This window comes from Octopus sinensis, linkage group LG4 (assembly GCF_006345805.1).
Source record: "Octopus sinensis linkage group LG4, ASM634580v1, whole genome shotgun sequence".
Taxonomy (NCBI): domain Eukaryota; kingdom Metazoa; phylum Mollusca; class Cephalopoda; order Octopoda; family Octopodidae; genus Octopus; species Octopus sinensis.
This window is the reverse complement of record NC_043000.1, coordinates 6,618,542-6,644,847: the sequence shown is the minus strand read 5'-3', so window position 1 is coordinate 6,644,847 and position 26,306 is coordinate 6,618,542. Positions and strand designations below refer to the sequence as shown.

Here is a 26,306-nt window from a genome sequence, read left to right as displayed (position 1 = left end):
GAGTAAAGGACAATATAAATGAAAGATTGTTTTATGTAATTTTTAGGTAATATTTTTCTTTTGAAAATTTGTATTTCATTATACAAATACCAAGAAATTTGATAAATTATAGTTGTATTTATACCATATTTCCTGATATTACCTGTGGTGATAAAAGTGTACTTTTGAAATTACTCATCATGTGATAGGTACAAGTAAGATAATAAGTAAAGTAAAAAATTAGTAATCGTAAAATCCTTAGATCATTTCGAAAATCTCTCTTTCTCTTCCAGGAAGATGTAAATGTCATTGAATATTAAAGTGAACTTTTATTACTATTTGTATGCTGGTTTTAGAATAGGTGCTGCATGTCCCTACATGTTACAAGAGGCGACTAAAACTGTTGGTGATAGAAAAGCAACTGGTTGTAAAGCACCACTGCAGAAAAACTCCAACCCAGGCCAAATTGGAAAAGTACATGTAAAATGTTGATTAATGCTAATGTTAGTACATGAAAAATAGCATAAATATGTAAAACAAATAATTAACTTTTAAATAAAATTAATGATTTGATTAAATTCATGACAACCCTAATTTCTGTATTGGTGTTACAACAGACATCCTCTCTCCACACTTTAAAACAAGTCCTTAATAGATGCTTGTGTAACTTAAAAAAAAATTTTGCTTGCTTGCCAATTCATGGCTTGTGGCAAATAAGTGTTATTGGGAGACAGAAAATCATGAAATTAAGACAGTGTGCTGGAGCAGTTCATACCAAAAAAACGCTTCTCTTTCAAAGATTTTTCTTAAAGGTATTCTTTTGAAATGGAGGTAAACACTGTAAAAAAATTGTTTACTGTAAATGTAAATGAATAATTGCAGTAAATAAATTCCTGGCAATCCAAACCTTTGAGTAGGAAGCCCAAATGCCAAGCCTGTTCTTATTGATGTGGGCATCGCAGAATTAGACATCAAGAATGGTTTCTCCTCCAATCCCCTGCAGCATCAGCTTATCCTTAAAGTGCAAATAATCTGGTTCCTCTCCTGTGTGATGTAAGGTCCTCTTAAGCATTTTTTTTTACTACAGAAAATAAGACACCAGAAAGATAGATAAACTGATCCATAAATACATTGTCTGTGAGAGTATACACACGTGTATGAGTACGTATATGTATGTAAATATATATATAGGTATGTGTGTGTGTATGCTTGCTTACATACGCACACACACACACACACAGAGGGATAATTGAAGACATCTAAGAATAAGAAATTATCTGTCACAGTCTCCTAAAACTCAGCACTGACTTTGTCTAAATTGGCAGCTTTGCCAAACCTTGCTGCTTTTAAATTCTACAAGCTTTATCTTGTTGATATTAGGACCATCTTTCTCAAGTTGCTTTACTCCCTGAATCAACAGTAATTGTTTTTGCTTTGATCCACACTAGTAAGAGATCCTTCCATCTCATTGGTTTGTGAAGCATGAGTATTAAGTAAGCATATGCCTTTGGCCATATATAAACAATACATATATCTAGATGTGCACACACACACACACACACACACACACACAGAGCTTCTTTCAGTTTCTATTGATCATATCGGCCTGGGGCTATAGTAAATGACACTTGCCTGTGATGCCATGAGGGCTGAACTCAAAACCTATCGGAAATAACTTCTTAACCACACAGCTATGCCTGAAACTGCACACGTGCACGCATACGCATGCACACACACACACGCGTTTATTCATGCTATCAAGAATGACAGTATTTTAAGAGAAGTAACCTGAAATTGGTAATTAATAAATTGATGCCCATTATTTGATATAGACTTGTATAGTAAGAATAATTTAATTTTTATTGACAATACTTTGGATTGGATTCAAATAGAATTAAAGATGAGGGAAAGTTTTATATTGTTTTGAAGTTAAAACACTAAAAAGCTTCTCTATTTAATTGAAGGTTTTCCCAACTATTATTTTATGAAATCATGGGTGAGCACGTGTCACCAAAATGACAGTGATTCACTCCTGCTGAAAGTTATTTCGTTTCATATGTTATACCATAGAAAAAATCTTTGGAGTTTACTGCCCAGAATTTAGCTACTTTGGTTCATATGTGAATATCACTAACAAAATCCCTTGAAAATGATCATCCCTAAAAGGAGTTAAATTCATGGCTTCCTTTGATAAAGAGAGCCACTGAACCATATGATAAAAAAATTGGGTTCAGCTGCATTGTGTAGCATTTTGAGGAAGTGTGTGCATGGACACACATCATCTTGTCTTGACATTGCATGATAGTTGTAAACAAGTGTCACTATCACACAAGCATTATTTTCATTTCTAGTCGTCTATGAAAACCTGTTGGGCCATTGGGAAATGTTATCTTGCTTAGAAACAGATGAGGGTTGGTGACAGGAAGGGCAGAAAATCTACTTAAATGAATTTCATCTCACCTGTGTAAGCATGAAAAAGTGACTGTTAAAGCCATATAACGAAGATCAGAGAAATACACACTCTACTGACTTCTTGATTGCTTTTTCTTGGTGGGGAAGCTTTTGTCTTGGCTGGGGTAATGACTTTGCCTAAAGATGTAGTCCACTACCACTATAAAGAGAAAAGGTGTTCCTGAAAGATTCCTGCTTTTGTTTGAAACTCTTTAATTGGACAGTCTGTGCTTTGTGCAATGCTTGATAGGTTTTTTATTAGATGATGGTGATTCTTTGACAATCTCTAAGAGATACTTTAGTTTAGCATGGTTTGTAGCATCACCTTTCTGTTGACATCAAATACCTTGGAGAAGTCCAAAAATGCTTGACTATGCTAATGGTCTTTCCCTCACAACTCCTCAACTATGTGATGCATGGGTATGTTGCTGTGAAAGCTTGTTTGTTTCTCAGTGCCAAGAAAACTAGACATGACCATCAGTGAAAATCATTTTCCAATTTGTTCCAACATGGTACACAATTCAGATATGGCAGTGATGTTAAGAATCTGGGATCCTCTGATTTTGATAGTAAGAAAGGCTTCATTATATACCAAAGTCTATTCTAGAGTGCTTGTAACAAATTTCACAACATGTTTCTGTCAAGTATTTTCAACTCAGTGAGACTTGCCCTCTTCAGAGCATGTTTAGAGAGCATTCTTTATGGAGCTGACTCCTGGATTATGATGAAGCATCAAGTTCATTTTAATGGTACATACACTGGGCTTCTGATAGGGCTCAAAACCTCTTGTAGCATGAACACAAAACAGAGATTTGTGGGCACATTCCACTCATTCTTGCCCAGTGCAAAGTAAGCTTTGCTGGCCATTGCTATCTTGCTGAACAACAGGGCATATTTTGGAGATTTTGCACCCTAATATCATTCAACTATGTTGATGTTATTGGTAGATACATGACATAAAACTGAAAATCTTTCAAAGCTAATGAGAGACAAAGATTCCTGGTTTAGCAGTGTGACACGCATCTTGAAGTATGTCTATCCCTACATATGTATGTATGTGTGTTTGTATTTATGTTTATAAGTGTGTATTTATGTCTATATGCATATGTGTATAATATATGTGTGTGTGTGTGTGTGTGCAGGTGTGGCTGTATGGTAAGAAGCTGGCTTCCCAACCACATGGTTTCCAGTTGAAGTCCCACTTCGTGGCACCTTGAGCAAGTGTCTTCTACTTTAGCCTCCGGCCAACCAAAGCCTTGTCAGTGGATTTAGTAGATGGAAACTGAAAGAAGCCTGTTGTGTGTGCATCTTTGTGTCTGTTTGTCCTCCCCTTTGCATTGCAACTTCAATGCAAATAGGAAGTTCCTTGTAGGCTCAGCCTATATTAAGTGGTTTCTAAACTTTTATGATAGGAGTTACACTTAAGAGCAAATCAAAATATGTTGGCACTGTTGTATAAAAAGTGAAAAAAAATATCCGAGAAAAGAAGACATTTATTCATATGACTGTAAATGAATTAGGTGCAACCCCCCTCCCCTTTTCTGAGTTGCAACATTGTTGTATTTCATATTATATTTTCAAATCTTAAGTTGTACTTTTCATGTTGGTGTGTTTATGTACCCGTGACTTAGAAGTTCATAAAAAAAGACTGATAAAATAAGTACTAGGTTTACAAATAAGTCCTGGGGTCAGTTTGTTCGACTTAAGGTGGTGCTTCAGCATGGCCACAGTCAAATGACTGAACCGAGTAAAAAGAATAGAACACACACACACACACACACACATGAAAGCAGAGTGAGTTGTAGACATGTAGTGTTTCCTTTTCTGAAAAATTTCAAATAGTCTTAGTTTTATATATGTTATTTGTAATGAGTTTCACTTTTTTTTATAATTAGAAAAAGTGTAAGTTAGAAATGCAAGCCCTGCCTCAATTCCAAGTCCCTGTAAAAATATTTACTTTGTCAAAAAATAGGTGTTTTCCAGGTCAAAAACATGAAATTGTTTTTTGATGTGTTATTTTAATGCTCACCAAGTATACACCCAATTAATTATACTTGAGCTTGATTTGCACAAGAAACAGTTTTCTTTATAGTAAAAAAGTGTTTTGCGACAAACTATCTTGGTACACCTCCATATATGTCCACCCTTATGATGCAGCTCTTAGACTCCTCACTCTCCTCCACAACCAACATAGTCATATTCCATAATTTGGCAGGAAATCTGTTTATGTATTTGTTTTTAATCATTATAATTTTCTTGCATTAATACTCACTACCCCTGAATAGCTGTGCTTTGCTTATGTTTATTAAGAATTTAATTAAGATATTTGGTGTTATTGTCACACTTAATTTATTTCTAGTCAGAAATCTGCTGTTCACTGTTTTACATTCATTCTTTAATAGTTTTGTTTTGTAGGAAGAAAATGTCAATGTTTGTGTCTTGGAATCCACTTTTAATAAAGCGAATACTTTCACTTCCATATGGCCCTGTATATAAAGCAGTGCTTAAATGTCTTATTTTCAACAACACTAGGTTAATATGTTAACGAAATATTTTTAATGATGGTATTAGATTTGAATTGTCTCTAGTGTGTTCTGCTAGAACCTGAGTTGACCAGTGTAATTAGGGAATTTGCTTGATGGAAACTGCTGGTAGTGTGTGTGTGTGTTGTGAATGTTTTTGAATGTTAATATTTCATGTGTATCATTGCTTGAGTGTACATGATGCTGATATCCCTTATTTTATTTTTTTCTTATTTTGCTACTTTAATGCAAATAGGAAGTTCCCTGTAGACACAACCTATATTAGTGGTTTCTCAACTTTTATCACTGGAGTTGCACGTAAGAGCAAATTAAAATATGTTGGCACTGTTGTATAGGAAATTGAAAAATACCTTAGGAAAGAAGACAGTCATTTGACTAAATGAATTAGGTGCAAAGCCATCCCTCACCTTCCCTGGGTTGCAACATAGCTGTATTTCATATTATACTTTCAAATTTTAATCTGTATTTTTCGTTTTTTTTTTTTTTTTCATAAAAATATAATTTCATTTAGCTACATCTTTTGGCATAGTAGTATGCCAAGTTGTATTATCTGTGAACCAGTGACCTATATTGAAATTTTCAGTTTCTTTTGACCAAAGTGTCTTAGCATTTGATGAGAATCATATTTTATAAAATTTGCTCTTTTGTTCTGTTGCAAAATACAAGGGCAAAAAACCCTTTTGATTTGTAATTCATTCAAATGTGAATATAGAAGTTACAATTAATAACTTATAACTATTTATGTTACACAAATCTACTGTTGTGTATTTCTTTTTGACATCCTGGAAATTGCTGCATTTTTAATACTCGACTGCAACACGCTCTTTTTACATAAGCTGTTACAGCTAATTTATTATTTTATGATAGCTATTATGTGCTGGCATAGCTGTGTGGTTAAGAAGCTTCTCAATCACGTGATTTTAGGTTTAGTCCCAGTTGAGTAAGTGTTTCCTACTATAACTCTAGGCCAACCAAAACCTTGTGAGTGGATTTGGTGGACAGAAACTGAAAGAAGCCTGTCGTGTGTGTGTTTGTATTTCGCTTGTTTGAAGACTGGTTGTTCACAATGTCTGATGCCATTTGCTTGCAAAATCCTGGCATCTTGACAGGCCTTGCACAGTCTTTGTAAATAAAAAGGCTCATTCATAATGTGTTTGTTTCCAGTTCTCTGTTAACATATCCAGGCTGTTTGTTCAGTAGATTGGATTATTATTATCTTGCTTGCAAACAGACAGGGGTTGGTGACCAGAAGGGCAACTGGTTGCAGAAAACTCTACCATGTTTACATGGATCAGACAAAAAGTACATTTAGGTAAAGTAGATATGAAAGTGATGGTTTATAACTGAGTTATTCTAAAATTACTAAGAGTTTCATATTCTGAGGTAAATTTAAATATTGAGATAGAAAGAAAGAAAAACATGAGCATTTTTGAAATCAACAACTTTGTTAATTGTGCAAATAATGAAAAAAATAGGTGATAGATTGTTTGAGAAAATATTTAATAATAATGACAGATTGTCTTTTAGTTGTATGGAACTTGCTCCTTTTCTGTCTGGGCATTTCTATGATGGCGATTGTAGGTTTATTTTGAGGTTTCTGAATTCTAATTTTTGTTTCTAAGTTTGGAATTTCTTCTATAAATTTAGACAAATTCAGTTACGATAACTATGTCTTTGGAGAACAGTGATATAAAGGAGGGAGTTGCGAATTGAGCTCTGGTTTATACCTACCTTCATGCTGAACACATTACCAAGTCTCACTTTGCTAACAGCATCTCTTTTCATGGCTTACCCAGTCCCCACAAGCCCTTCATCTCCACTGAGTGCATGGTACTCTATGAAAGGCATTCTCCATTTGATGGAGCAGCTTACTGTTAAGGACTTCTGTAGTTGTCTCAGGAGGAAGAAGGCATTGGTAGTAGCCTGAAATGCATCTCATCTAGATTTATGTTCTTCTTTATCAATTGTACTAGAATACCTTCAGTAATCTTCATAACAGTTTGATGCTTCTGTCGTTGTCTCTTTGGAACATCTCTTTTCCTCTTGATGATATCACTCTGCCAGTCATTTTGTATAACAGTTTAACCGAGTGACAAATGTGTGGTCTACTTCATTTCAGCTACTGTTGCTAAGGGTTTAGTTGACTTGACAGCTTTTATTTCTTCAGTGGCTGGTCTTTCTGTTCAATCTGTGTAGGTTAGATCCTGTATTTCTCATGCTTTCTCTCCATTCATTTCCATACCTCTTTCTTTTCAGTGTTAGTGGGATGGGTGGTATGTGCACCACTATCATTCCATATACATTTCTTCCCAACAATGTCTTGTTTCACTTATACACTGCTTTACAGTCCAGAGCACTTCATGACTCTGATCCTCATGTGATAGAACATGTGCAAACCTTCATTTTCAGTTTCTCCTTTTGCCAAGTATGCTATACTTCATATTTTAAATACGTAACTCCTTTGTTTTTCATAACATCATAATCCTTTGTTTTTCAGTAATAGCAGTTTTCGAAACCGTTCACTAAGCCTATCTTTCATTATCTTTCAGGTCCTTTTACAGACGTTGTGACAGCAAATTTAAAATTAATCAATCCCACATGCCGTGCAGTATGCTTCAAAGTGAAAACCACTGCACCAAAACGTTACTGTGTACGGCCCAACAGTGGCCTTATCAAACCTAAAGAACAAATGACTGTTGCAGGTAAATTTATTTCAATTGTAACTTATTTGATAATCTAATGTAAAACTGTTTGTCTAGAAGATTTAAGTACTAATAATATGTATTTTATGTTTATTTGTTGTTAGTTAGTTTTAAAATCAAATTTAATTTTCAAAATAAATTTCAGTTATGCTGCAGCCATTTGATTATGATCCTTCAGAGAAAAATAAACACAAATTTATGGTACAGACAATGTTCGCTCCTGATGGTGAAATAGAAAGCCAAGAAGCATTGGTAAGCGGTTATATTTTTGTATCTGTTACTAAAATAACATGACAAATCTTTTCTGATCGTGACCAGGATTTCATCCCTTCCATCCTTGCTCAATGAAGTGGGACAAGTGGATATTTTGAAGAAGTCAAATGGCAAATACTTAAAAAAATTTTTTTTATTTCACTTGCACTGTTTAGTTGAGGTTTATCTTGCTTGAACAGACATGACAATGAAAGGCATTCCAGTTTGACCATTGCTTTTATGATATTAGGACTACATTTATTAGTCCTCATTTTCTTTTGTAATCCTTTGCCTGCCTTGCGTATCACATGTGACGCACAAGACATATTTCCCTGGTATCTGTGCATTGGATATGAGACTCGCTCCTAGATTTTTTTTTAACCACTAGAGTAACTTGGGTCTTAGGAAAAGAAGGCTTTATATTTCTTGGAATGTGTGAAATAAAAGTTAACTAAAAGTCTGAAAACAAGTATGGGTGTTTAGGACAAACTTATGAAATGCTTTGGGCAGACAAAGGGGTAAGACAATAGGGTGTGAGTGAGGGAAATCAGCTGCTATTTCTAGTATGTTGAGTGAATACATAAAGACTACAGCTGAGGAAGGCTGGTCATTTGTACAAATGTCATGATATACTCTCATGTACTTTCTAAAAGATTCCATGACAAATAATACTTTTATTGCTTTAATAAAATTCATATATGAGATAAATAGGTAAAAGTGGTCATGTACAAAAGCATTTACTATATACTAATGAAGACACTCTTGCACAAATATAAAATGTGGTTTGTCAATTGGAAGACTATATTTTGTTACTTCATGAGATTCTAAAAGATATCATCTGCTGAAAACTGGAGGACAGGAATGCCATAAACTTACAAGGAAGCAGCTTTAAAGATGGGCCTCATTGTGTCTTTCATGTAAAATCTCAGATCAGTTGAGATTCTTTCCAAGCCACAAGAAGATCGTTGACTTTAGCATCCCGTTGATGATGATGATGATGATGACTGAACTGCTTGAGAAGAAAGTTATCACTGATTTGCAAACTCCCTGATAGAACTTCCTTTCTGCTCATCTCTGAGTTATCTGCACTCAAAGCATCAGAATGTCTTGAATCACTTCCATACATTGATGGCAACAATCTGCATTGGATTGGAACAAACTGCTGGGAAGAAATATTAAAGCAACAACACTGACATGCTTTTGACACCTTAATCTCTTAGAGAGTAACAACCCAGATTCATTTCTTTATTGATGTTCCTGGCAGTTCCAGAAAGATATATTTCACTTGAACATGTGAGGAGGCCTCTAGTTGTCGCTGTTGAATCTACAAGGAACTGGCTGCATTGTTCTACCAAAGTGGTTATACAACTTTCCATATTCCAATTTCCATTGACAGGGATTCTGTTTGCAGTATTGATGTTCACAACAAACTGGCAAAAATAATTCGAGACTGATTTCACCTGTGTGAATGAAGCATCAGAGATGTTGAGGTATGTGTATGAAGCTGTTGATTGTGCATTTCATGGTCGTTTACAAAATAGTTTATTTTTTGATCATGGCAAAATCATGGTGTCATGTTTCTAAGGGATTTTCGTCAGACATTTCCTAACTTATAGAAAACTGGCTCAGCTGCTATTGTGAACATAATTAGAACCCATTCTTCATTTCAGAAGAGTGATGACACTGAAACTTGTGACTGTGAGATGACAGAATTGAGAGGAGAATGATTGAGCCGACTTTGTGTTTGAAATAAATGAAACAACTCGATATTGATGACAAGATTGTGCTTCCAAATGGCATTGAAATTGTATTGGATGAATGTGAAATGATAAATGAAGATTTGGAAGCCCATTGGATCTTTCAAATATCAGTATGAGCAATATTATCTCCCAATGATGATGTTGATTCTACAAATAAGGAATTATCAACATATTTGATGGGAAAATATCTTGTGAATGCACTGATACCTGCAATGATAAAAACATTCTGTTCAATTATATAATGGAGTACCTGAGCAACTATATCTTTGGAGTGATATCACATACTGTGATAAAAGGACATTGTTATAATGCAGATGCAAAGTTTAATTAAGATTATGGCACTTTGTAGTAGAACAAGAATTTGAATAGCCTACTTACATGACTGCATGGTTGAGGACAGCATTGTTACTGAAGGTGAAAACATTGTACTAAAAGTTCAACTGAGATCTAATATCACATGGTTATTAACTGCTATGCAGCTTCTAGTTCAAGTCATTCTTGCAAAGCAGTTGTGATTTCAATATCAGTCACCAAGTAAAATAGGTTTGTTAAGTTTGTCAGGAACTGCTGAGTGCTGTAAGTATAGTGACATATTGTACAAGTCATAGTATACTTAAATGTTTACCTGTAGCTTTATCATCATCATTTAATGTCCATACCCATGCTGGTATGGATTGCACTGTTTGATAGGATCCAATGGGTCCATGGATTGCACCAGGCTCCAGTATCTGCTTTATCAGGGTTTCTATGACTGGGTGCCCTTCTTAATGCCATCCACTTTACAGCATGTGCTGGCCAGTTTTTCTCATGCTGCTACTGAGCTGGATCTGCAGTTTGCAGGCCTGTGAAACTTGAAGGGAGGAGTTTTATGCTAGCAGATGAGGGTTAAGATACAAGAGAAGGGGGTGGGGTGGGAGCAGAGTAAATTCTTGTTGTAGGGGGAGCTACATGGCTACCTACATTTAGGAGAGAGGGAGAAATGAATTAGTAGTTGCTGCAAAGAGATAAATAACGGTGATGCAGTGTCCAAGTGGCACATAAGGTAAGTAGAAGTGAGTGGGGGTGAGAAACTAGGTGTGGGTGGGAGTTTGCATGAGTTATGTGTGTTTTGGGAGGCAGGTGTTGGGAAATGAAGTGAGAGAGATAGGTAATGTCTATAGGGATTGGTAAAGGTTGAATCCTGGATGCAGGAATGGCCAAAGGTCATGAATTGGGGAGATAGAGAGAGATGCAAGAAAGCAATAACAGATAGTAATGATGATACAGTGGACATGGAGAACACGGGAGAGATGATGTGTTTGGGTAGACTACAGAGGAGTGGGGAGTGAGAATCGGGTGTAGTGCAGGAGGATAGATTTCTGTGGTCTAGTGTGGGGGATCAAGGGATCAATGTAACATGTAGGTGTAGAGAACAATATTAATGGATGAGAAGATGTGGTATCTGGGATGGGAGGAGCTGCAGTGGAAGAGATGTTGGTGGGTGAGAGGCTCATTTGTGCACATAGTTAAAAAAAAAAGTGTGCTAACTGTACTTCCAGAAGTCAGTTTTGCCATGATAAGGTAAACCTTAAGTATCACACACATAACCAGACTTCTCAGTCTTTTGTCATCTCTTGTGTGAAGCTCAGGGTCCCTGAGGTCTGCCTTCGCTTTTGTTTCATGGCTTTCTGGGTCTCCTTTGCTCACAAACTCCAGCCACATTTATTGATTGGTACTTTACACAACCAAATCATCTCATGTTCATACCATTGCAGTCTACTTTGATGCACACTAAAATCTGCAATTCTAACTCAAGCCTCATACAATTTGCCCATCACTCTGTAGAAAAAGACCTTTGTTGCCAGCAGTTGTAATGGCTCCCTGAACTCTCTCTAAACTGTTTCTTCTTCATTTTAACTTTCATTAAGGCATGGCTCAAACAGTATTCATTGACAAAGATTTTTCTATGGCCGGTTGCCCTTCCTGCTGCCAACCTTCAACCTGTGTTCTCATGGCTGGACATGTTTTCTTGGAATAACACTGCTTGTAAAAGATAGTGGTCCTTTTTATTTAACAGTCATTGTATGATATCAAGATAAAGGGACACACACACATGCATACATGTTTGGATTTCTACAGTTTTCATATACCAAATCTACTCGCAAGGCTTTGATCAACCCAGAACTATAGTAGAAGACACTTGCTTAAAGTGCCTCACCGTGGAGCTGAGCCCAGATTCCTGTGGTTGGGAAATGGAAACTTCTCAACCACATAGCCACCTAAACCAAATTTTGGAAGCCCATCACGTCTTTCAAATTTCAGTGTGAGCAATGTTACCTCCATCAATGATGTTGATCCTACAAATGAGGATTTATCAACATATTTGATGGGAAAAATATTTTCTTGTGAATGCATTGATGCCTGAAACAGCAAAAACATTCTGCTCAGTTATAATAGTGCCTGAGCAGCTATATATAAATTTATACATGCATGCATATTTTTTTTTTTATCAATGACAATTTGCTGAGCAAAGTGATCGTGGGTACACTTGTCCTTTATAATATATATTCTTTTTAAATACTTCAAATTATGTAAATATCTACTTGTATTTTTTGTTTCCTAATTTCTTGTGAACTAAGTATATGTTCAGAATATTTTGAGTATTTTTGTGTATTTTTTCAGAATTTTTAAGATTCCAACTTAATTTATTTTTCAGTGGAAAGATGTTTCCCCTGAGAACTTGATGGATTCTAAACTTAAGTGTGTGTTTGAAATGCCTCCTGTAGAAGTAAGTAAAGTTTTCAGACAAAAAAATTTCTTTTTTAGATTTATAAGAAATCTTACAATCAATAAACCTCAGATTCCTTTTTAGAGCCAGGAAAAATGCTATAAACAGTTACAACCCAAACACAAAGGATAAGTATATCTTAAACCAGAGGATTGCTGAAACACCTAGGAAGATGTCCTGATGTCCTTTCTAGGGACCCATACATTTTGGACAAAAACATTAAAAAAAAATTGCTGTCTGCCTAATTGTCAATCGCTGACACTCCTCAATCACTTGTTCACCATCAACCTGTTTTCCTTGTCCCTGCTACCTAGGTTTCTCCACTCCTTTTAACTTACTGATTAAATATCAACTCCAGCTAAAGTCTCTATTTGAATTCTCTTCCCTTGTGCCCTGCCCCTACCATGTCTTACTCTACTCCAGATTTTCTACTAAATACTTAGCCTCATCTTTTTTCCTCTGAGCTGCAGCTTTCTGACCTTTTCTATTTATTCTTGTTTTCTTGGCAATCACTAACTTGCAAGGTTTTAACCCTTTTGCTACTATGTTCCTAATTAAAACAAACTTTGCGTAAAATTCTAAAAAAAAAGTGAATTTAGACCAGTTTCATAAGACAACTATAACTTTTATTTATTGACGTGAATGTGGTTTTTGGAACACAACAAAATATTTAATAAATTTATTAAATAATTTTCCCCAGAAAGCGAATCTTGTGAAATTTATTTAAATTTTGTTTGAACATCACCTTACTAAGTAAGTTAGCTAATTATATCAGTTGGGTATAAAATATGTTAATGAAGAGGAATTGGACACGTTACTGAATTTTCAGATGAACTTGAATGTACATAAAACAGGTATACCCAAAATTTTGAAATTTGAAGAAAAGTACAAGATTAAATAAATTAACCTGCACATAACAAAGTAAGATAAATTCATGCATGTAAATACACACAATCACAATTTGTCACTCATTTTGCTGGTAAATTAGAAATACAGGTAAATTAAAAAAAAAAAAGATAAATTTGAAATGATATTTTATAAAATAAAATTATATATAAATGGGTGAGTGTACCTAAAAATTGATAATGATAGCTTTTATTTATTGCGCCCATATCTGTAAATGGAATATGTTTCTATTTAGAGCATTATATTTCCTCAATATTAAACTGTGTTTATTCAGCCCCACCCTAGAAATTCTAAAAATAAATTGCAGTTAAATTTTTTTTTTTTTTGTTAACAGGTTATGCATAGATACTTGAATTCTATTTTGAAATTAGAATGAAATATTGTTTTAGATAGGGTCAGGTGAAATTTAAAAGCTGGAAAAACAGGAAAAGTTTATTATGCAATGAACCATTTCTTCTATAATTTAATTGGTTATAATCAAACACTATTTTCATTTTCTTGTCCTTTTTCCAATTTGAATATTTTAATGTATAAATACCTTAAAAAGCAAACAAAATATAAACACAGTTATGTACTGTAAGAAAGAGACTCTGTATAGAAGAGATAATAGGGGTGGACTGATTCACATTACTGGCTAAATGAATTACTGCATGATTTTAGACAGGTATATTGAACTACTAGAATTTAAAATTTAGACACTGAATTGTTAAAAAATAATGTTAAACATTTGTTTCTATTAATGTTCTATAATTTGCAAAGGATAAATTAAAAAAATTATGAATTTATCAAAAAATATAACACTGGATGCTCAAATGGCATGGATATTATAATTTTCAATTTTAAACTACTCCAAAGTAGGTCTCTATCTGTTATGTGGTATGGCCCTAGTGAACACGAATTCACTTCTAGATATTAACAAGAGTAATAAAAACCATTGACCTGCAGATCTATTTTAACTGACAAAGTGGCAAGATTCAGTAACTTACCATTTTCAAAATGAAATAAAAAATTTTGCAACAAAAATTAGGTTTAATCACATGTAATGTAGAAAAAGGGCATACGTCTTAGGTATCTCCTTTTTCTTTCTTTTTTTATAAGATATTCTTTCAAGTTCTTTTCCTTTTGATTTCTAACTTGGCACAATGCCTTGTATTATTAAGAAGACCAAGTCAAGTGGAAGTCAATGTCTTCAATTGATACTTTCCATCTTGATCTGCAAGTTTGCTGTAAAAGTGGGTCTGCAAATGAAGAAATTGATGTTGGGTATGATAGTGCAGGCATTAGAAATGTATAAGATAAAAATGCCAGTTAACATAAATAGCAACATGTAAACTCTACTCGGAGTTGTTCAGTCAGTAATAGATTTAGTGTTACTTTTCAGTGTTTATTCCGAAGCAGTCTTTGTTCTGTGAAGGTGAGGTATATAGCAAGTGAGAAACTATAATAAAATAGATGTTGGAAATCTCTCTCTTCCGCAATTTGCATTTGGAGTTCATTCTCCACTAAGTGTGTGTATGTATATATGATTGCTAAGAGCAGACTTTCTCAGCTGATAAAAGTTTATTCAAAAGGATTTTGATTGGATATGCTTTGAATTATAAAAATGAAGCTACAGAGCTTAGCCAAAGACACAGATTTCACAAATTAATGACCTGGCCAGGTGCAGTATTATAATATTTCCAACAATCATTGCTCACTGTTTCAGGTCACATTGAGCTGGAAACTTTGGAAAATGTGATGTTACAATAGTTATTCACTGAGTGTATTGGTCACCTTGGGTCACGAGTAGACAGGATTCTAACAAAAATGTAGGAAAATGGAAAAGAGAAACATTATATGCAGTCCTTGTTGACTTAAATTTTTGGTTGGGTGTGTGGCAGATGTTAAGAAGGTTCAGATTAAATGACATCCCATAAACACTGGTAAAAGTGCTCAGGCCATCCTGGTCTGTCCCAGCTTTGCACAGTTTGATGGCTGTGTGCTTTGTCAGTGATGTTTAAGAAAGTAAATGTATACTGAAGATACTTGATGCTAATCTGCTTAAAGTATTGTATCTGAAAGCTATGACAAATACCATCTATATGTTGGTGAGGGAATTGTTGTTCACTGAAGATCATCTCCTTATCTTTGTTAGTGTAATTACAAAGTTTAATTCTTTGTCAGCCAAATCTGGATTCAATCCAAGTGGCACAACTTGAATCCAGTCATCATTAGATGGCAGAGTCTGGCAGAGGCCAGCCAATTACAAGCGATGGTTTGTCAACTCATTGATGAGGTCAATCACAGGATGAGCAGGGCCAGCCCAGCATTTGGAAAGTTGAAAGAGTTACGAGCATGTTTTGACTCAAATGAAGCACGAAGTATGCCAGGCAATAATATTATCCACTCTATTATAGAGGTTGCATGCATGAATAATGATTAAAAAAAAACTGCATGCATTTCAGGTCATGAAAAGATAAGGTTGCAAATATCCTCAGTCTTACAGAAAGCCAATCTTCTGAGCATTGTAGAACTATTGGTACATTTAAGTCTCCACTAGCTTTTGGCATGTTAGTTGCCAGGATAGTCTAATGATAGTTATCTGGTAATACTAGAGAACCTAGGGTGGACCCCAGTTTGAGATGCATGGCTAAACATAACTTGAGAGATTTGGCATGATACTCATGGCAGCTATGAACAGAAAGCACTGGAAGTGGTGGATTTACCTCCAACTCCCGACATTTCCTATGGACAGTCATCATCAGTCTTTAGTGGATTGTAACTCCCATAAATCATTTTACTGGATAAGTTTTAAGAAAAACGCCTGTGGAAAATGATACAACATCCTAATAGAATAGTTTGCTTAATTGTCTGAGTAGAACCAGATCCAACTCGTTTGGTATTGTGATACTTGACTGCTTAGGTAGATATGGATGTTCTATCTAGTGGTTATAACTTCAAAAGCATGGAATTTAGTCATGCTGTGAAAAGTAAACATAGTGGCTACACCACAGATTTAGCTATTTATAGTGTATGCAGAGTTGTTTATAGATTAGCTATTTATACTGTATATAGATATAGCTATTTATAGTGTATACTAACTTGTTTATGGCTATTTATAGTGTATTTAGACTGTTTATAGGGTTAACTGTGTACAGACTTTTTTTTTTATAGATTTGGTTATTTATAATGTAGGTGCAGGCATGGCTGTGTGGTAAGAAATTTGCTTCACAACCACATGGTTTTAAGTTCAATCCCACCGTGTGGCACCTTAGGCAAGCATCTGCTATAGCACTGAGCTGGCCAGTGCATTGTGAGTGGATTTGGCCTACTGAAACTGGTAGAAGCCTTTTGTATGTGTGTATGAAAGAGTCTCTTTGCCTGAACCCCATGTAATGGTTATAAGAGAATGTCACTGTCATGCATGCAGTGTCCTTCATTGCCAATCCTCCATAAAAACATGTCTGGTTATGGAGAAAAATTACCTTACTTGGAAATGAGCAAGGGGTGGTGACAGGAAGGGCATATAGGCATAAAAAACCTGCCTCAAAGAAATTCTCTCCGACCCATGCAATTGTGGAAAAGTGGACATGAAAATGATGGCAGAAGGTTTAGATTTGGCTATTTATACTTTATAGACTTATTTATAAATTTGGCTATATATAGTGTGTATAGACTTGGATAGAGCTGAACTGGTCTGTCTAATGAAGATCTAACTGGACTAGAAGCTAATTAGGTTGATCCCACTTTCCATCCAGAGACAAAACCTTTGGTATAACCACTTTACTTTTCAGTGGGGCTAAATTGTATACTTGGGTAAAATGGTAATAAAAATGAATATGGCATCAAACATCAGAAACTAGAAAAGAGTATGCTATAATATATTTTTGAATATATTTAAGATAGAATTAGACTTACATCATGTTTTTGCTGCTGTTACTAACATTGTTAAAATAACCAGCCTCTAACATTGTTACAAATAACCAGTTTCTAACCTTGTTATAAAAAGTTTCATCTTAAGTGTTTAAAATACTAAATACAATGCATGATGTAATGGTTGGTATTTGCTAAGTACATCGGTACTTTAGCAAATGGCGGAACGTTTACTTAAAACCAGCATGGACAACTGGTATAATTAAACTATGCATGTTTTTAATCTACCCTGTGTTGTGCAAGAAACTGAAATGTTGTGCTCCTTTTCCCCATCGTCTAGAACAATGTGGAGGTGCTGGAAGAGGCAGTTAACCAAACTAGTGTGAAACATGCACAGCAAGAGCGACAGGCATCTCCTAAAGTAAGTTTTAAAACTGTAGGTATATTTTTGGAAATTTTGTTGGCACCTTCTATTTACTATTGTTGATTTTTATCTTAATTAAAAATTGTGAATTTTTGTTTCATTTTCTTTTTTCTATTTACATGTAAATAGAAAAAACAAACAAACACTCCTATGTTGTCACCGTAGCTTATTTTAACATTTTTAGTAAATATGTTGCTGTTTATTTTAGCTAACTTCTTTTCAGGGATCTTAAAACATATCCAAAAGGTTAACTAGAATTGATAAGTGCAATCCTCTCACTTAGGAGCACTAGGTCCTTAAATTAGCTTCTGTTCTAATTTCTCAAAATATTGAAAACAATTCTATGCCTCAACCTCTTTTATTTAGCTTGTTATTTATTATTATCGTCTTTTTGTTCCTCATTTCTAAATTGATAGTTTATACGAACCCTTCTGATTATATCCGTCTTCAGTCATTCAATTGGAGACACCCACTTTAATTTTGCACTTCAGTCAGTATCTTGCTTTTGAAATTTTACTTTTGCAAAGTTGTTGCCCTTGACATCAGCAAACTTTTCTACCTTGTATGGCATAAAATGAAAATGGCAATGCTACTCTTCCCCTATTAACTCTTTCAGCTGAAAGCTTTCTAATGAATCAGTAATCTTGTTTCATGTATTATCTAACTAACTTTCATCAATACCATACCTCTGCTTCTTTTGTGCCACCCTACTCTCAGTTATTACACACCAACCCTGTCCACACAATCTAGGCATATATCATAATGGAGACTGCAATTTTCTTGCAAAAGTTGATGTTTTTCTCAAAACAGACATTTTCATGTTTCAGTAAAATAACATTTCAGCATCCTCTCTGCAAATGAACAGTACACAACATGACCATTTTCTTTAAAGACTCTACACCTCACAATTCCCAATCTCTTACAGAGAGGCTCTGAATTACTTATGAAGGAGTCAAAGTTGGAACATTGAAAATTTGTTTTAGTACTTGAAATAATTTCAACCTTGAAACACTGCTAATTCTGTTAAAAACAGATATACTCTACACTGCAAAAATGTCTAGAGATCCTGAGGGGATATCTGCTGTCCAACCCATGCTAGCATGGAGAACGGACGTTAAATGATGATGATGATGATGATGTAGACTTGGTCTTGTCTACCTAACCGTGGCATTTGCTTACCACTGACTGGCCTACTATCAAATTTCTGGACTCATCTACACTTGAAATGCATTTAATATGCTAATCCCCCTTCTATACCAACTCCTGTTTCCTGAGAACTCTTCCTGACTATTTTTATTTCCTCCAACTACAATCTTGTCACAGTTCAATCTATCATTGCTCAATACACTTGGTGTAAGAAGCCTTAAGATACATCTTTAAAAAACAAAAAAAAAACATTAAATATATTAATGTATTGCCATTTGTTTGTATTGTACTTTTTTCAACAGATGTTAAAAGAAATGATAGCCTTGTTAGATTCAAGTTTTTAATGCTTTTTGCAACTTTACTCCATGTCAGTATTTGTGTACTTTCTTCTGTTTTTAATGTCAGATTTATATTTTGTCAGATTAAAGCAGGGAAACTCTCTTTCGCTGTAGTTTCAATAAAAGTATATGCTTGTGTTTGTGTATATTAGAGTATCCATAAGGCTTTTTGTGTTGATGTTGCTAAGTTTGGGCTATATAGACAATGTTGATAAATGGTTTTATGATTGAGGTTAATATTGATATATTATTAGTATAGATATAATATTAATATAATAGATATATTATATAATATTAATATTGATATATTATTAATATAAATATAAGATTAATATAATAGATATATTATTAATATAGATTTAATATTATATAATATTAATATAGAAAACCTGACCAGTTTTCTACAAGCAGGCACTTAATAGTGTCTTGGCTTCTTGCAATGTTGGTAGATTTAAAAAAAAATTATTGCCAACTAACAAAACACAACATAGCTACAAAACAAAATATTTTTGAGAACTTTCTTTCAAAGTTTGATATGGAATGATGTTCACCATTAGATTGGGTTGTTCAGTAAAATCATGTTTAACAGTAGCATGTGCTTGATACAACTAAAAGGCCCAATCATCAAAATAGGCCAATGCTAGTATTCTGGCTCAATTTCTGCCATCATAAAAGTTGAGATTAGTAATGGTATGTCAAGACATTCTAGGAATGTTGCACATTAACATTTATAGGTTGCCAGATCAACCCCTGCAGTTGCATTCTTGACAAAGGGTCTTAGGTGGTGTACAAATGAAGGGCTACCTTCTGATTTGCTTTGTCAGCGAACTAGGAAAAGGGTTGTTTTTTTTTACTGCACTTGTATTTTTGGATTTACTGTAATGCGTCTCAAGAAATTTATAGCAGATGCATATGTTGGGCAGTTTTGAGTTTGATCGAAACTCTCAATGGAAATGAATGGGAGAAGTAAATCAAGGCTGTCATGTGTCAGTTAATTTTCTATGTGACATCATGGCAAGCTCTGCCCGACTTTGTCGGTGTAAAAGTTACAAAAGTTCAACTCTGGTTGCATCAGTTGTATCTTGTACAGCAACATTGCAGTTGAATTTGAGTTGGAAGTTGACATTGCTATTGCCCACCATTTGAACAAAAAACAGAAATAAAAGTGTTAAAATTCTTTCCATTTTACTAAATGAAAGAAATGATTGCATTATTAGACTTTGATTTTCAAAGATTTTAGCAACATTATTGTATGACCTCAACATTGATGTAGCTTCTCTCATCTTTAGCTCCAAATTATTGCCAAAACAAAGTACTGAAGCTGACTTTGTCTCTTTCCCTGATTCAGTACAAATTATATGGTAACACACGTGTGTTTATCACATTGTCTTGATATAAGTAAATATATTTTAGGTGGTGGGACTGTTAGGATCACCTTGTATGTTTACTGTAACTAAAAATGTTTCAATCTGCAACCATTTTCTTGAAAACGGTGGGTTGGCTGGAGTGGAGGAAAGCATTTGCATGAAAACTTTCTTGTTTTCTTCATTAAAATGAATTAAGGTGGCATAAGACATATTAAAATAAATAGAAACATTTACAAAGGGAGCCAGATTTTTCTTTTTTTTTTTTTTGCTTAATGTCTATTTCACAACTATTGAAATGTAATATATATTTTAGCTTACAATTCGTGAGAATTCCATCAAGTATGTTTATCATGAGATACTGAAATAAAAGCCCTCATAATTTGCACTGTACCCTGTTATATGTAATTTTGCTTTTGAGTGAAATACAAGATGTTCTACAGGATGGGGAAGTTAGAGCACCTTAAAATAGTCAGGGTATCAACTATATTCATAATTGAATATAAACATTTTTGAACTGCTAAGATATTGTAATATAATACTAGTTTTTGCTGAAATAGATGTAAATGCTTTGAGTAAATGAAACCTGCAGTGATTTCATTTGCCGCTTATAATACAATAGTAAATTTATATTACTCTTGTATAGAAATGTTGGTTAAAGATGGAGTGAGTGTATACTGTTATGTTTGTAAAAAGATTTAATTTTGGAGCGTCAAATTCTATAGTTGCTATTAAATGTGGTCATCTAAATTTTAAATGGTCAAGGGGGGAAAAAAATGCTTATCTGGGTTAAAAGGAAATTAAAATATAATTTAGCTGAATAAGTTTAGCAGTGATGGTTTTGATAGGTCTATAAATTTATTTTCATGAGTGTTTTGTTGGTGAAATGCCAATCACCACATCATGACTAATGCTTGATTCCTATTTCTTAACTTGATACATAGTACTAGTCAGGCAATTAGTTGGAAATAGGCTATGGAAGTTCTGCTGCTGACTGCTTGATTGCGACTGCCTCAGCAGCGGCTGGAGATATTTTCCAATATAGCATCCTTGGGGATTTTGTGTGAATTTCATTTATTTTATCCTCAATTTTTCTCTTACTCTGTCCTTGTCTTCATTTTTTTATCCCTTTATTGTTGTTCAGAATCATTGCATCTAAAAAGACTATATCAGAAAATATAAATTTATAGTTGTTAAAGGGTGTAGAGTAAGTTCCTGTGTTCAAGGATTGTAACATGATCTACACTGGCATCTGTGCTTTATTTCAATCCTTTAACCATTACTAAAGTTATTAATGGAGAAATTGCCGCTTCTAATTTTTGTGCAATTATAAATGTCAACAACCCTTGTATCTTCTATGGCAGAGATTATTTATAATAATGGAAATGATATATAGTGAAAGTTAAAAATGAGCATGTTTGCAAGTCCGATGAATATATATTTATATATATACTTCAACCTTCTTGACTATAACAAAATGTCAGTGTCCAAAAGGTATATGTCATTTGTGATATCTTTAATAGAGGTTACATTCAGTTTTCTAACATGGCTAAGACTTGGTGCTTATTCTATTTTTGTCTTTGAAAAGAAATTATAATATTCAATGTAACAACTTCACTGTGCTTATTTTATAATTCTCATTATCATATATCGAATATCTTGTGCATCACTTAAAAAAATTTTGATTTTTATTTTGTTCAAGTGGCCATTATTTAAAAATATAGTTAAGATTGTTTTTGAATTTTTATCTGAATGGGTTTGAATAATTTTTGTAAATTGTTAAGTACTAAAAGATTTTTTTTAAATGGTAATAATAATAACAACAACAATCTGTTGTAACATTTATTGAATGGTTGTACACAACAGTCTATGTTGGTCTTCAATCACTTCATTTTTAAAAATCTGCAATTTCTTACAACTGGCTCTGTGTATTATGTATTTTCTTGTAATGTATGAATATGTTTCACACAAAATACTGAATCTATTTGCATTATATTAATAAATCCTCTTATAGAAAACAACTAATACTGTTAATATCCACTTTCTTTTCTGGCTCATTTGTACTTGACTTTCTTTTTTATTGCACACTCAGTTGTTAAACCCATATTATTCCATATTTCTTTCAGGCACTCCTTCAACATTAGTAACCCATATGTCATATAATATGCTTTTCATCCATTTACGTTTTTATAGTTAAAAGAGGGCCGTACCATACGCTTTTCCCATTTGTTTGCATATCTAATGATTAGATGTGTTATCTTATTTAGTCATGGGAAGAAGGGCAGCAGCACCCTTGATCTTTTTCCACTGGCTCTGAGACAAGCAAGATGAAGCTTTCACTTATGGGCTGATACAATAGCAAGCAGCATAATATCTTGTCTGAATGCTGAAAGCACTTATAGGTCAGGTGGATCAACTGGGTGATAGACTGGCTGTAAATACACTTCATCTGATGGATTATCATCTGCTCAGTTTTACTCATGACTTTTGCACAAGACACTGCTCAGTGCTGTGCATTAGTATTAGCCTGGAACCATGGGATTGTGAAACAAACTTCTGGACACCTGAGTTAGAGCCTAGCATGATGTTACTAATTTTAAAATTTGACTTATATTACACATTAGTGTTAGATGATAATAATAATAACGAAACCGATAACTTGTGCTGCCACCCCTTTCCCAAAAATGGCAGTGCAGGCCCTGCTGCCATTAATGCAGCTGCTCTTAGTAGCTTAATACTCCTTTTTCTTTAACTACAGGTATCTTTAGTGCTAGTAAAATGTGCCTAGTCCCTGTTGTAAAGTGGTTGATGATAGGAGGGGCATTCAACTGTAAGACATGATATACTCTTCAATGATAGTCTTCTCTGCTGGTATATGTATCATGTGACAAGTAACAAGATACTATTGTCTAAACCATGTCAGCATGGAGAAAGGGATAGAAATTGATGTTTGTGATATTTGATACTGTTTTGTGTTTTAAATGCAGTATGCTGAACAAATTAAATTTTAATTATTTAAAAAAAAACAGTTTATCTATGAAAGCACTTCCTATGATGGCAGTGTTCTTTATGTCTGTAGATTGATAAATTATATCCTTGTGTTCTGCTAAATTAGTGCTGTAGCCTGAAGGGTCAAAATATTCACCTTGTGTTTGGTGAAGTTATGATGAGAAATGAGCTCTTAATTAGAAATCTGAACTTTAGTTATTTGTATGCTGAAAACTTGTAACTTTCAGACATGATTAAATACCTATTCCCATTACAACAGTCGAAATTGGTAAAGTATTAAGGTACTAGGCAACTGGCTCCTGACTAAGAAGTTTCTATTTCACTGCATGTGTTTCTTTGTTGTTTTTTTCTGGAAAAGATAATTTACTTGCTTCAGTTCATTTATAGCTGAAAAGGCACCAGGCTTTCTAAGATGTTGCCTACAATAGAATAAGCACCCTGTTTAAGAGAATCTCTCTCATCCGCTTAACATTACAAAAACTGAAGTTAAGAACAATCTCTAGGCTTTAATGACCAACAAAGAGTTCAGTTTTTAAATATTTATCATAAATTGCAATGAATAAGATTGTCTTCCTTTTTGCCCCAGCAACACTTTACCATAAATAAATAAAACAATTGGTTCTGTTGTAATATAACATTCTTCATACTTGAATGTACTTTCTTTTTTTTTTTTTTTTTACTTAAATTTATTTGCAGTTCTACCTCTTCATTCTAACAACAGCTAAAAGTGTTGCTATGACAAAAGTTTAAAATAGCGCCAAGTAGCTTGCTAAAGAAAGCTGCTATGGTTTCATGGCTCACCTAACAATGAAAATTCCTCTTGTTAGTAACTGATCACTTGCTAGATATTGTAATGAGAGAAGTCTGCTTGAATGTTGTAATGAGCTATGTTTCTTCATGATTGGTAACTGTTCACTTAGAGCTATAAATGATGTTTTCAGGTCCAGAAGTATATGATGTTTTGTTTTCTAGGCTCCTTAAATTCTTGTCTGCTTCAAGAATAGCTCTGTTCTAGTACATTCTGTGAGACATATGTGGTATCCATTGCTCTTGGCTTACCGAAAAACTAAATTAGCATTTGTTTTGTTTTATAGTGCAAGAAACTTCCAAATTGCTTTTCATCTTTTCAGGACTGCATGTTCCTATTATTTCTATTTCTATTTAGTTCAGTGAAATGTTTGTATGTCATATAAACTTGTGTTTATAGAGAAAGCATAGTTATTTATATTAAGTACATTCTAAAGTATGCTTGAAATAATGCTTTAATTCATTTTAGGTTTGTATGTGAAGGTTTTTTTTTATAAGAGAGATTTTAAGTGTTACAAAAGATTTCCTTGATTGTTGTTAGTTATGAGAATTCTGGCTTCATATGTTACATACAAGGAATTATAAAGTTACTTCCATGTAGCAGTTACTGAACTTATGGGTAAATGCACTTCCATAGAACAAAATTTACAGATTTACTCAACCTGTAAAAATGTAAAATGTTGAGAAGAGACTATCAAAGTTGTGCCAATAAAAGTTGCATAGCTACTTATTTTATTATGTAAGCCATGATATCCATTATAGGAAGTTTATGTCTGTCCTTAAGTAATGACTTGGGAACCGGGTGGGTTCTGTTGGCTTACTAGAACAAGAAAAGTAATTTACTGAAACGAAATAAACATTTAACTACATCATTTCATGTTACCTTTAGTCAATACCAGTTGAAATCAAGCACCAGCTTGATAGCTTTTAACCTAGTTTGTGTCATAACTTGCATTATGTAACATTCGAATCTTATCTAACCAATTTAATTCTTGGATATCTGAGGCACTACATAAACTGTATATTAACTATATATATTTTTGTCCCTTAAAAGTTTGGTCATAAACTTGATTAGAAGACCAAGTAAGATGAGTTAACATTAGCTTGCCAGATTTGTAACTTGAATTTTAGAGACTTGTGTTGAGAATATTTTTATTATTGCCTTGATTTGGCTTTATATAAGTTATGACATAAACTAGGTTTGAGAAGCTATCAAGTTGCTGCTTGTGTTTTGTTGGTGTTGGCCAAAGATGACCTGGAATTATGTAGTTAAGTATTATTTAAGGAAGTTGGACCCCTAGCTGAAGTGACCAAATATACAAGAACTGGGTTAGAGCTTTTTTTGTGAAATGGTTACCAATATAGAAATCTAGACGTGAAGATATCACAATGATAATGATTTCTACTTTAAATTATTAAATTGTCAAATTTATTCTTTGTTTCATTAGATTTCAACAACAATGCATTAGATGTGTTTTTATCTTTTAAATATTAGCATTAGCTTTAAAATATCCTTCATTGTAAAGTTTTTTACTTCAACACGAAGTATTTGGTGTTTTTAGATAATGTCTACCAGAATCTCCGAATACCAGTTGAGAGAAATACGTGTTCAAAAGTTGGAATTGAGCACTTTTATGTGTTGCTACTTTAACCCTTTAGTGTTTGCATTATTCTACCCAAATTAATTCTTTTTCATCCTCTTTGTTTTGAACTAATCATGCATTATCTTGTTGCTATGAGATTTTGATGAGTTGGCTGTTAATTTTTAAAACGATATTGTAGGTTTGGTGTGAGAGACCAGATCTGGCCAGTTTGAACATAAAACAGGCAGAATACTTTTGGCCGTATATGGCCTGTTTAAATGCTAAAGGGTTAAAAGTATGTCTTTACCTAAAAGAACCATGTATTTTCTAAATAGTCTGATAATAATGAACGGTGCGCATTAGCATTTAAACTGGCCATATCAGGCCTGAATAGTGTCCCTGTTCTATGTTCAAAATGGCTAG

At 33.9% G+C, this 26,306-nt stretch overlaps 1 protein-coding gene across 1 annotated transcript in view; it reads left to right on the top strand.

The window, feature by feature from the left end:
* The window catches only part of LOC115210213 (vesicle-associated membrane protein/synaptobrevin-binding protein), a 75,882-nt gene extending 51,624 nt beyond the window's left edge, over positions 1–24,258 (top strand). The window contains exons 2-6 of the mRNA XM_029778683.2: positions 7,523–7,675; positions 7,821–7,927; positions 12,383–12,454; positions 17,553–17,633; positions 24,190–24,258. Of these exons, the coding sequence (XP_029634543.2) occupies positions 7,523–7,675; positions 7,821–7,927; positions 12,383–12,454; positions 17,553–17,633; positions 24,190–24,243 (467 nt within the window). The 3' untranslated portion in view covers positions 24,244–24,258. The remainder of the gene's footprint in view (positions 1–7,522; positions 7,676–7,820; positions 7,928–12,382; positions 12,455–17,552; positions 17,634–24,189) is intronic.
* The last annotated feature ends 2,048 nt before the right edge of the window (positions 24,259–26,306 follow it).